Genomic DNA, 13412 nt, shown 5'->3' with positions numbered 1-13412 from the left:
ATAGGTCACGAGTTTCTGTTTATAATATAGAACCAGTTGTTTCTGTCATTGCAATAGTTTATAACTAAAATATTTTGCGCGCTTGCGCACTTTCTTTCGTACGCTTATTTCGCGTGTAGAACAAGATTCACAATGATTTTTGTTAACAATCTCACAGTTGATTGGCAACTTACTTTATTCAGCAACAAGACGAACTGAAGAAGATGAGGCCGGTCATTGAGTTTGATGCCGTATAGTGGTATGTTAGGTACTAGAAAAATGAAAAAAGAGAGAAAACTAAACGTTGAGTAGTCATACAGTTTATTCAAAGAAGGAAAATAAACAACGTTCAACTTAGGCGTTTCGGTAATTCATGAATAGACCTTTGTGGCAGTTTCGTTAGAGGACCAAGATGCAGCTTGCTTGCGAGTTGATCTGATTAAGCTTGGGCGTAAGCAAAAGCCGTTGGACATAAAATCAATAAAGACGAACAGTGAAAGTGCTGGGCAGTTTATTCTGACTTACAGATGGCGCAAACTTTCCACACGCGTAAACTGAGATACGCAGTCTTTCTAAATGTGAATGACATTTCCTGACAGTAACCGTTGATAAACCGAGGGTGGGAGAATTCGACTTCCGGTATGGTATACAGTTCCCTCCACCCAAATAATATGCATTCACATTGTCGAACTAAGAACAATGATGTGAGCGAGGTGGTTTACATTTGTGGTGAATGGCGCATGACAGTGCTCTCGAAAGCGCACGTTCAGGAGGCGTCAAGTTGGCCTGGTATGTACGCTGATGCGAGACATTGAAACAAACCACATTTGTTCAACAGCTAACAGAACGATTGAGTGAGCAGAAAGAAATAAATAAACACAGCATAAAGGCAGGGAGTTTAACTAAGCTTGATGCGGTTGACTACCCTACAGGTCAGATGGAAGAAGTGGGCAACATTAGACAGAGAAAAAACTGGAAAAAAAACTACCAGGATATCCAGGGAATGTATGAAGATGAGTGGGGCGAAGCATACGTCAGTCCGTCCGCGCTTCCATCCATTCGTTTCTTTTTGCTTCCGCCCTTTCGAACGCCCTTCTGTGTGACCGTTCATCCGCTCGTGCATCCATACCTGCGGCCGTCCATCTGTGCGTCCATCCGTCTGGCCGAGCGTTCGTTCGTGCGTCCGTTCCTGCGTTCGTTCATGCGTCTGTCCGTCCATCTGTCTGTCATTCCGTCCGTCCATTCATCCGTTCGCTGATGGGTCTGTTCATCCGTCTGACCATCTAGTAAACACTTCAAGTACCGCTATCTCGCATCTTTTCATCATATATAGATCATATAAAAGTACTGCCATCCAGTGGACATTCCAAAGACTAAACGAGAGATGGCCGGGCAGGACGAGAGGAGCGGCACGCGCGCACTCTCTTACGGCCTGCAGTTCGTGCCTAGTTCCTACTTTTAACTGCCACTAGTTCATGGCACTGTGGCCCAACCCTCGCTAAACCTTGCTATACTCTGCGACAACTTTTCTTGGCATTGGAGTGCAGGCAACAGAGCCAAGTCGCGGGCATCCTACCACCAGTGAATGTAGTTCCACGACAGCACCCGTATTTTCACCGTGAAATATAGAAGCTCCCCATTTTGGGGGCGAAGCTCCCTATACCTTGGGTCGTGCGTCCACGATGTATGTCGTCGTAGTAGTAGCAGTAGGTAGCCACCTTCCCGTCTACACTAGAGGAGCGCAAGCGCACACCCTTTTCAATTTAGGAGGAAATCCGCGCATGTCAATCATAAATAAAGATAGTTCTTTCTGGTTAAATATCTTACAAAGATGAATATTGATGACTTCAACTCCAATAAAATTTGCCTTCAATTTGATGCTTACTAAAAAATATAGTATCAGAAGGACGCACTTTAAGCACTATCTGACCAGAAAGGGCTGTCACGTTAAACTCACCGGGCGTAACCTTCCTGGTTTTTGCAATGCTTTGCGTGGCTGGGGCCGCAGTGCTATGAATATAGTGCACTAGTATATAGCCATGAGCTAGAGGCGGCGAAAGGTGGGAAGTAGACATGAAGTGCATGCCGTAAGTGTGTGAGTGCCACCTCTCGTTTAGTCCTTGGACGGACGCACGCATGAACGGAAGCCAATACGAACGAATGGACGAACGCTTCGCCCCACTTATCATCATGCACTCCGTAGATATGCCGTGATTTTTATTTCCTACCCGGAGCTTTTTGAGAGAGGACACAGCTCTCACCATTAGGATAGTGGTATTTATTTATTCGTGGTGACTTCGCATTTTCGAACGTGCGTGAAGGTCGTGCCCTTTTACGTGCACCTCAAACGCTAAGCGGCATCTGCGTCCACACGAAATGCTAATGGTGAGACGCCGTCACTTTCCATAGCGTTACGAGTCGCGCGCCAAGACGGACAACTTCGCGCAGTGCTACATGTGCAGAAGCTCCGCCTCCGTAGCTTTCCCTTCAGTGCGAAAAAAATGGCAGCATATCCACGGAGTGAATGATGGAGATTGAAGCGACGCATTCGTTCGTCCATGCGTCCGTCTGTGTGACCGTCCATGCGTCTGTTCGTGTGCCAGTCCCTGCGTTCGTTCATGCATTCGCCCCTGCGTCCGTTCATGCGTCCATCCATGCATCTGTCTGTGAGTCCGTTCGTCCATCTATTCAACACTCCAAGTCCCATCATCTCGCATCTTTTTATCATATATTCCCCATACAGAAGCACCGCCGTTCAGTGGACATTCCAAGGACTAAACTAGAGGTGGCACACACACACTTTCTTACGGCTTGCGCTTCGGGTCTACTTCCCACCTTCAACCACCTTGAATTCATGGTATATACTAGTTCACTGTATTCATGGCACTGTGGCCCATCGCTCGTTAAACCTTTCTAAAACCAAGCGCCCAGCGAGTATAACGTAGCAACCTTTTTCTGTCAGATTGTGCTCAATGTACATGACAATGGCTGCTAATGGGAAATGAGAGAGAGGAGAATTCGGGATTTACTTTCTTATGGCTTGCGCTTCGTATATACTTCCCACCTTTAACCACATCGAGGTCATGGTACATACCAGCTCATTGTATTCATGGCACTGCGGCTCAACACTCGCTAAACCTTTCTAAAACTAAATAAGGTACACCCAGCGAGTATGACGTAACAACCTTTTCCTGTCAGATAGTTCTCAATGCACAAACCAATGGGTGCTAATGGGCATCGCAGCGTGCGCGTTAACTAAAAGCCGAATGCTCTTTTCTCTCATTCCCCCTTAGCAGTCATTCACATGTACATTAAGCACTATCTTTCATTGTTCAACAACGCACAGAAGAAATCTCTCACTGGCACCATGTTGTATGTCAAAATGTTATACTTGTTACTTACTAAAACGGCTATGAGGCACGAACGGGTGCCGCTATAAGAAGTTTCGCCACTAAAAAAGTTGTCGCCGAGTATAAAACCGATGCGCTTACGCCCAGCAAGTTGAACATGGCAACCTTTGCGTCGCCCTGTTACTAGTTTTTTATTCAGTAAGCATCAAATTCAAGGAAAACGTATTTAGAGATTAGGTCACGGGTACTCGGCTCTGTTAGTTATTTCAACACAAAAACTATCTTTTTATTTATGATTAGCGTGCATGCGTTTCCACCTCAATACAAAAGAGTGCGCACGTGGCACTCCTCTAGTCTGGCCCTTGAGGTGGCTACCTACTACAACTGCTGCAACGACGACTACTACAACTACTGCATACATCGAAGACGCATGACCGATGGCTTACGGAGCTTCGTCCTTGAAAAGAAGAAAAGAAGAAAGGAAATGGCATGAACAGTTATAAAACGCAACTTGAACTCGCGCTGGTAGTATGCAGGCAGCCGTGAAGTCCTGTCGCCTTCGGGTAGCTCAGCTGGAAATTTTGTGGCCTTGTGGATGTACGAAACCATCAGCCATGTTTCCCGGAACTTCTTTTCGGATAGCGGCCTTGTGCCGAAACATACCTAGAGCAGGAATCGGAAAGTGAAAGATCCACGCGAACGGTCGATTCTCTCACTCTGTCATTTCAACCTTACCTGCATTTCCGCGCTTCTGTGCCTCGCACTGTTAATCTTTACCACGATGCTCTTCAGGGGGGAGAAATTTCATACAAGCAAGAAAGAGTCAACTGTCATCGACTCTTTTGAGTACAGATAGGCAGATAAATTTATTTCTTGCTTGACCCTTCTGCCACATTACGGGTTTGTGCACGGCCTTCTTCTAATCTATAGTTTTACTTGTACTGCGAGTTTTAGATTCAATGCTGCACTGCGAAATGTTCCCCTCGGGATTAGTGGAGTAGGTAAAATCTTCGCACTGGAAAATTTCTGGTCCTCCTTTTGAACCTCAGATCTTCCGCCACTTTCCAAACGAAGAATAATTTCTAGGTTAAAGCTCCTATACTTACTCTATCACGGTCATTTTAAGATACCGCGCAATATGTACTTACAGGATCCATTTAAACACTCGCCCAGGACAAACCATAATAAGGTCATCTTTCCACCTGCTAGCTGTGTCAATACACATAAGTATTCTTTATTCCCTATGGCCATTAGTTTTGGAATAAGCTGCCAGTCCATGCTGTGAATTGTTCTACGCTGGAATCTTTTGTCAACGGTCTAGAAGACATTGATTTTTCTAAAAATGTATACAAGTGAGTCCTGAAGTATCCTATGTGTGTCAATACTTTCTTTCTTTTTTTTGTGGAGCGTTGTTATGTCTCATAATACCTTTATGCATCCACTCCTGTATGGGCCCGATTAGGGCCTGCAGTATGTACAAATAAAATAAATAAATAATAATAAATAAAATGAATGAGTTTTTCGTGCAAAATAATTTCCTACTAAGAAAGGCGTGCTGTCTACCTTTCTGCTGCACATTTCCGAATTACAGTTTTCACTTTAAAATCTTTCCTCTGCCTTGAGATGTTAAAAAAAACGTATTAACCACGACAAGCATAATGAAATCAACTCTCAGCATGCCTATTATATTCAAGTGCAAGAAATGCTTCGACAGCCAAATTTTGATTCGGGCCTTTGCATCTAGCCACTAATCACCCAACGTATTCCCTGCCGCCATGGGATATGCCGCACGCATGCGGGCTGGTTAAAACGCTTTGCGCATTCCTGCAACTCTGTGGTTTAGAAACAGAGGAAGGTTTATATAGCGTCAATTGTAAGACTCTCTCAGCCCAACCAGCACTTTTCTGCCATGATGGAAGTTTCAATGAGATTTTAGTACGCTGACATCAGCAGAGTTGGCTGAGCGGTTTCGTTAGAAGAAGGCTTTTACAGCTCCACAATTAAGTTTTCTTCGTCCGACCCGGTTCGTTGGAAACGTTCCACGAATCTGGCTTTTCTGCCTACCCAAAACGCTTCTACTACACTCTTGTTGGACTGTATGCAGTAACTCTACTTTAGATCACCTTTGCAGTGACACCAGCGTGGCGGTTATTATTTGTGTATGGAGAGTAATTTTTGATTGCTAATGCGCTTTTCATTTTCTGCCGCAGAAAATGGCCGAAGGAGCAGTGACGACCGGCCATGCTCAGACGTCGGTCGGTAACGTGTCCTCACCTGAAGCGACTAACGGGAGCGTTAGCTCCGAAACCTTGGTGCTTCCACAAGTGGAAGTTCCTGTGTTGTCATCAGCTTCCGGGGAGGAGCCACACAGCGTGAACGCATCATCGTCTTCACCCACTTGGGGTCTCCTACCACTACTCAATGACTCTTCAGTTTTTCTACCGACGCCATCAGCCGCGGAGATACAGTGCTACTTGTCTGACGTAAACCGAAGCGCAGGTGAGTTTCCTTTTAGGAGCTTGCTCCTTTCGCTGAGAGGTTGTCTCTCGTCGTTGCGCCAGTGTGCCGGCCAGGCTGGACTGCTCCTGCGTGCTCCATTCTTACGGCCTTCGCAACGTGCGTAGTACATGCCTCTCGCCACTCCTTTGAGGAGGGCACTGCGACCCTGCCATCTCCACCGCTCCGTGCATTGCGCGAACACATGAGTTCGGGCACGCTTATCCACTCACCGCGCGTTGAAAAACAAGTTGCCTAATCATTGAAGACGTACAAATTGTTTATCGCATCGCTCATACCTGATGATGCTGGGCTTGAACCTATACAGCTCTGAAGAGTGCACTTTGCTGGCAGTGCCAGAGGCCCTGAAGTGCGCGCATGATCGTAGCGTCTTTGTGACAGAAAGCGGCATACCACACACCTTACAAAATTGTCTGGGTGTGCTGAATGTTTTCTTACGTCACATTCTATTTGATGCAAAAGAAACACGACCTTTTTTCTCTTTTCTGTGCATCTGCTGCAATTTTCATAAAGCATGCGTGGTGCTTGCTTTCGCGATAATATTGGAACATATTTTTTTCTAATTTCAGCAATCGCTGCACTTTCTTACATTTTGAACGATGGTGCGACACTTGGGAGCACCATCGTTTTATCATAGTCTGGTATCGACACGCCCGACGAGCGTCACTGTTTATTATTCGCGTGCAAACACTTGCTGCTTTTTGTTCAGTGAAATCGTCTTTGGAAGTTGAAACATCCAGATTTCTTTCGTTGGTCTCCGCTTTTCGCTTCCTTGATGTTTGAAGTACGGGCTATACTTGTGAACCAGGATCTTTGCGAGGCTTTGATGCTCTTGAAGTTATGTAGAAAGGACAGTTCTCGGAAAGAGTAGGCGCGCGCGCAGTCAGGAATATGTTTTCTGATGTGAAACGTAGGCATGTAGTCTCCATCGCGCGAGTGTCTGCTACATACAACTATCAACGCAGACTTGTCGTTAATGATGAGATTGTCTCTCGCAATATTCTGTTGTCACTTGCCGCACAGCTCAGTATTGTTTGGGAATTGGTGAGAAGGAACACCTGGTGTTTTCCCCGAACGGGACTTGCAATACGGAACCACGGTGATCGAGCGGCCGTGACGGAACACAGCAATGTACTTTCACGCAGCTAATATATATACATACGCGTAACGCGCGAAGTGAAGGTTGTGCGACTGTCTTCTCGACTAAAAAAATACCGTAGACTAAACACTCACAAAACACCAAATGAAATGCAGCCGTGGTGGGTACATACCAGGATAAAGCAAGCCACGCTAGAGATAAAAGGCAATTCACAACAACGTGCTTATAGCAATGAGCCACAAGATAATTTATACAGATTTTTCAGAAAAACAGCTCCTTACTTGCCGAAAAGTTGTAATGTTGTCAATTTTCAATTCTAAACATGTTATTCTAGAAACTAGAAAGATAGCGCAGAACTCATTGGCACTACAGTTGTAGTTGCGGGGCAAGCAGCTTGCGAGCGTAAGCAGTTACGTACGATCGTTCGGAATCTTCGTGGACGTGGCTTGCAGTGCAAAAAAAGTTAAAAGGGCTTGGGGTCTCCGGATTCAATATTTTGAGGTGGTGTTAACACCTTGACCATGCACACCACCACTCTCTCTGCGTGCTTTCCGAAGACGTTAGTCAGAAGCAAAAGCCCTCTCCTTTTTTTTATTACTTTCTTTCTCGTTATACACAGTTTTTTTTTGTCATTAGATATACAACACACATACGTATTTAAATGGTTGTCAGGCTGCAGGCAGCAGCTATTAGTCCTGAAAATACTCCAAATGTACATGGAAAAATAAGGAAAAATAGAAAGTAGCTAGAAAAGGGAAGGCGCGCCCGTTATTCCGTGACCGACCTCGCTTATGCGAAGTCCTTGTCCGACAAGACCGAGGGTCAAATGTGTTTAGTGCTCTCTGATTGCAGAACAGGTGCAGCACTGTTCTTCTATCTCCCTGATCGTTGCCAGTGCTTTATGCCTTCTGAATTATGCCTCTCATTAGCCGATTCTTCCGCACTTTCACTGAGCTTCAGCTTGTATTATGCACGAGCACATACATACCTTCATTAAGCGGCAAGCCGTATGCTAAATTAGTTTTCTTTTAGTAGATGAACCTCCCTTTATCTTCGATTTCTCTAATAATCTCCCTACTACTCTTCGTCGAGAACCCTTGTTCAATGGCTTCACATACACAAACTACCTTGTGCCGTGTGCACGGCGTAAAAGATGCAACGTCAGGGTCGCTGCGCTCCTTCCGCCGCCGGGAGGCGAAACTTACTCAGAAACTCTGCCATTGTATTCGCGAGGGGTGAGAAGGCCGTAAGAAAAGAAGCACGCGCAGGTGCAGTCTATCCCGGCCGTAAGGTGTGTACGCTAGTGCTCATTACTCCCGCTAGAAGCACAGCTGTGCTCACGCTGTCCCCACTCAGGTGACGCTTGCTCCCCTCTCGGTGCGTGCTTTAGTTTGGTAGGAGACCGCTAGGTGGCCACGCCTATATATAGCCTTCGCGCTTGGCGCGCTTCCTTTCGCTTTTGCCGGACAACACTCAGTACGCGTCGAAACCACTACGAACTTTGAATACAGCAGAAGCCGAAGTGTCGCCGCGGAGGGCTCGCGATGTGGTTGCAGCGTGGGCTCACCGTCAGGACCCTTCTTGAACTTTCCACTACGTCATCTGGCTTTGTACTTTACCGATCACAAAGCCATTATACTAAAATGAAAACGTACCACAGAGCTTAGGTCATTCGTAAATATGCTCTTGAACAATATATATATTTTGCATCGGTATGTAAATATCAGTATATAGTACAACGATATGTGCACAATAGACAATGTGTGTATAACGTGTATTACAGTCACACCAAAACTCTTGTGTCATGTCTTTATGTGATGACGATTATCTACAGAGCATTCACTGTTTACGGGATTTCACCTGTGGACCAAGGTCTTTCCTCATCATTCACTTCGTGGATATGTTGAAATTTTTTAAAGTGCAAATGCATTTTTCACTCGGGCTATGTCAGAATCCAGCATTGCCTGCGGCGTCCGCGCGCCGGCAGGTGTTATCTCATCGCTCTCACTCCTTCTACCATAGCAACAGCTGCAGGCTCGCGCGCTTATCCTCACGCCTAGCAACTGGAGAAAGTGGTACGAGTGTGTGTAGGAGAGGCGATGTGCAGTGCTTTACTGCTCCTTCTCTCGCTGTTCACTCTCCCTCTTCTCTGCACCCCGCTCTCCCATTTGCTTGCGCCTCACTCTCAACCGTTCGCTGGTTGGGTGCCTCGCAAGGACATCCGGAATTGTGTGCTCGAGACACCGCTCTGACACGCCAACGCCAATCCGAGAACGCCGGCGCTCTACTCTCCCATTCGCTCGCTCCTCATTTTCGAACGTTCGCTGGCACGGTACCTCTGAAGGCGATGGCAGAAGTCAGGGAAGGCGAATGTCTGACGGTAACGGTACCCTCTTCCGGGGCAAGAGATGCTTTCGCATTTTTTCGCAATTCTTTTCAGGGAGGTGAAGACGTCTTTTGTGTTCGAATGCACTTTATAAACGACTCTAAATCCGCCATCCGTGGTGCGCCTCCTCCTCTCCGCTAGTGACAGCACGAGGAGCGGAGAGGAGCGTCTGTAGCAATGGCGCAGCGACATCACACACCACGTGATGGCGCGCGCTCCATGGCTGCGCGCGCCCGCGCCGGCTCCCGCACCGCTTTCTGCGCCGTGACGTCCCGGCGCGCTGTGCAGCATTTCTCCGATCATAAAGCGTTGTTAGTAACTGTGAGCCACAATGATAACACCAATAGGTGCTGATCTGTAGTGACATGTGTTTTGTGGATGTGTGTGTGTGCGTGTGTGTGTGTGTGTGTGACGCGCTCGCGATGTGTGCTATTTATGCATCGTACGAAATTGCGAAGTGTAAATAAATAATACTTTGTGTATAAATGTGTGTGTATAAAAATGCATCATAACAAATAACACTTCAATTCATCAATTACACTTTAATCATCATCATCATCAGTAATCAAACTCCCAAACATTTCCCCGAGGGTGAACATGACCAAGTGCGAATGCACGGGGTGATGCTATGAGGGGGAGTAAAGTTGAAATCTGTTGGCATTCGCCAGTGAGTTAACGTAAACTCCCCCGTGTGATCACATTGCGATTCCCAGGAACCATAAGACCGTAGGTACCATAGTGTGAAATAATAAATAAATAGTGTGAATACTAAACACGTATTATATAAACGGCGAAGTAAATATTAAAATAAATTAATATAACATTTAGTATGAATTACATATACAGTACACATGTCCTGCGAATTAAAGAACACATAAACATCAATATAGTGCAAATTTACTCTCATTTATACGCGTAAACTCACCAAGATTTGCAGAGAGGGTGTAATGGTTCCTGAGAATCGCAATATGATCACACGGGGGAGTTTACGTTAACTCACTGGCGAATGCCAACGGATTTTAACTTTAATCCCCCTCATAGCTTCACCCCGTGCATTCGCACTTAACCATGCTCACCCTCGGGGAAATGCTTGGGAGTTTTTTTTTATTATTCTGTATCTTCTTCTGACCAAAGGCCGCGCCGCGGTGGTCTAGTGGCTAAGGTACTCGGCTACTGACCCGCAGGTCGCGGGTTCAAATCCCGGCTGCGGCGGCTGCATTTCCGATGGAGGCGGAAATGTTGTAGGCCCGTGTGCTCAGATTTGGGTGCACGTTAAAGAACCCCAGGTGGTCTAAATTTCCGGAGCCCTCCACTACGGCGTCCGTCATAATCATATGGTGGTTTTGGGACGTTAAACCCTACATATCAATCAATTAATCTTCTGACCAAAGTAAGCAATGCCAGATCAAATTATTTCATTTTTCTTTATTTCGCGCTCGGCAAAACAAGAAACGAGAATGATTGATTGATTGATTGATGTGTAGGGTTTGACGTCCCAAAACCCCCATATGATTATAAAAGAGGCCGTACTGGTGGGCTCTGGAAATTTCGACTACCTGTGGTTCTTTAACGTGCACCCAAATCTGAGCACAGGGGCCTACAGCAGACTTGCCTCCGCCAAAAATGCAGCTGCCGCAGCCGGGATTCGATCCGGCGATCTGCGGATCAGCAGCCGAGTACATTAGCCACTAGACCACAGCGGCGGGGAAGCAAAGAGAAAAAGGTTCATTTGAAATGAGCAATGAAAAAAAATAGAAACAGGCGAAATTTATCTACTGTTCCCAATGAACTTTATGACGTCTCCATAAGAGACAATTCAGTAGTATTGTCAAACATACTTGGTAAAAATAAACTACGGAAGTCGGTCTCACGTACCATAAGGATGAAAAACTTAATGATAGCATATCCACGGAGGAAATGATGAAGATTGGGTGAAGCGTCCACACGTCAGTCAGCCCGCGCTTCCGTCTGTCCATGCTTCCGTTCGTGCAATCATCCATGCGTCCGTCCATCCATGCGTCGATCCGTTCGCTTTCAGTGCCTTCGTTCATTCGTCCATGCGCCCATGCATCCGTTCATCCCTCCGTTCATCTGTCGGTCTGTCCGTTCGTCTGCATGTTCGTTAATCCGTCGGTCTGCCTGTTTGTCGGCCTGTGCGTCCGTCCGTACATGCATCCGTCCATCCATCCAGCTAACACTTCAAGTACCACCATCCGGCATCTTTTTATATTGCCACGTTCCATTTCCCAAGTTTTTGTTATCGTCCCAAAACACCACACGATTCTCAGCGCACACCGCGCCTGCAGTTTTCTAGAGGGTTCTGGACTGTAGTAGATCATTTCGATAAGATCACGCCCACTGTGCGAATGGTACAGATTGTTCTGGAACGCACGCCGCCGCCAGCGATAGCGCTAGAACATTCGACGGCGGGAGTATAAATGCCGACGCGCTTCGCCGCTTGTCAGTTGTTGGTCGAAGGCCGACGCTCCGTTCGCCGCTATCAGTCTGAGACTGCTATCTGTGCGAGACTGCTGCTGTAATTGGACTTTCTGTTTACCGGGCACAGGTTCGCCCAAATAAACAGTTAAATTCCAACAAGAAGCCTTCTGTCTTCGGCCACGTCACGACCCCGTGACATTTGGTGGAGGTGCTGCTTCGTTCATGTACCGGACGCCCCCGTCAAGCCGTGAACCCAGCCCACGTCGCGGAGAAGACACCGACGCCAACCAGGAGCAGCGAACAAGCCGCCGACATCAAGGGGTACCACCGGAGTACGGGCTTCTACACGACAAGCCGCGGAAGACCAAGGCCATGACCGCGACTGCAGCGACAATGACAACCGCAGCGTCCCAGCCCACGATGGTCATGCATCAACCCAGGGAACCACCAATTTTCCATGGGTCATCGTTCGAAGACCCGGAGTCCTGGCTAGAGACATACGACCGTGTGGCCGCCCTCAACCACTGGGACCATGACGAAAAGCTGCGTCGTGTGTTCTTCTATTTAGAAGACACCGCAAGGACCTGGCTCGAAAATCGGGAGTCCACGCTCCGAACGTGGGATGTTTTCTGCGGCGCATTCCTGCAAACGTTCGCTAGCGTCGCTCGAAAAGAGAGGGCCGCTGTTTTATTAGAGACCCGGGTTCAGCTACCAAATGAAAATGTCGCCATTTTCACCGAAGAAATGACCCGACTATTCCGTCACGCTGATCCAGACATGCCTGAGGAGAAAAAAGTTCGTTTCCTCATGCGAGGGGTCAAACAGGAGCTCTTCGCGGGGCTGATAAGAAACCCACCGAAAACCGTCCAAGAATTTGTAGCCGAAGCGACCACTATTGAAAAGACCCTGGACATGCGCACCAGACAGTATAATCGTCGCCTGACTGCAGACTGCGCTGCTGCTCAAGCCAGTAACTCCGGAGACCTGCGTGAAACGATCCGAGCGATCGTGCGGGAAGAGCTGCGCAAGCTGTTGCCTTCGGCGCAGCCTCAAGTGGATTCGATCGCCGACATTGTGCGAGAAGAAGTTCGGCAATCGCTTCAAATTCCCCACGCACCGCTGCCCGAGCCGGAAGCTATGAGCTACGCCGCTGCACTGCGCCACAACGCTCCTCCCCGTCCACGCCAAAACGCCGCCCCATCGCACTTCCGTCGACAGACGTCACCGCCGCCACCACCCCCACCGACGTCATACCGTTCGCCAGCGGCCCAGCGCAGTGCACCGAGGAAGACTGACGTCTGGCGCACCCCTGACCATCGCCCGCTCTGCTACCACTGCGGCGAGGCCGGACACACATACCGCCGTTGCCAGTACCGACAGATGGGATTGCGTGGCTTCGCCGTCAATGCACCGCGCCCACAGCCAGGAGAACGACGACGTGACATCGGCGACTACCTGACAGGAACTCGGTGGACACCACGAAGCCCTTCGCGTTCGCCGTCGCCCAGCCGCCGCACGTCACCGCACCACCGACAGTACTCTGGCCCAACGCGGGGCCGGTCTCTTAGCCCGTATCCGGGAAACTAAGCGCAGCAACCGGTGGAGGTGCGGTTGCTGTGCGACGAACTACCGAAGATCCTCC

The 13412-nt window shown here is 47.9% G+C and overlaps 1 protein-coding gene across 1 annotated transcript in view; it reads left to right on the top strand.

The window, feature by feature from the left end:
• LOC119177851 (diuretic hormone receptor) overlaps positions 1 to 13412 on the top strand; it is a 247169-nt gene that overhangs the window by 122446 nt on the left and 111311 nt on the right. Inside the window, exon 2 of the mRNA XM_075887402.1 lies at positions 5540 to 5828. Within this exon, the coding sequence (XP_075743517.1) occupies positions 5540 to 5828 (289 nt within the window). The remainder of the gene's footprint in view (positions 1 to 5539; positions 5829 to 13412) is intronic.

Source organism: Rhipicephalus microplus, chromosome 1 (assembly GCF_043290135.1).
Source record: "Rhipicephalus microplus isolate Deutch F79 chromosome 1, USDA_Rmic, whole genome shotgun sequence".
NCBI lineage: Eukaryota > Metazoa > Arthropoda > Arachnida > Ixodida > Ixodidae > Rhipicephalus > Rhipicephalus microplus.
This window is presented reverse-complemented; position numbering and strand designations above follow the sequence as displayed.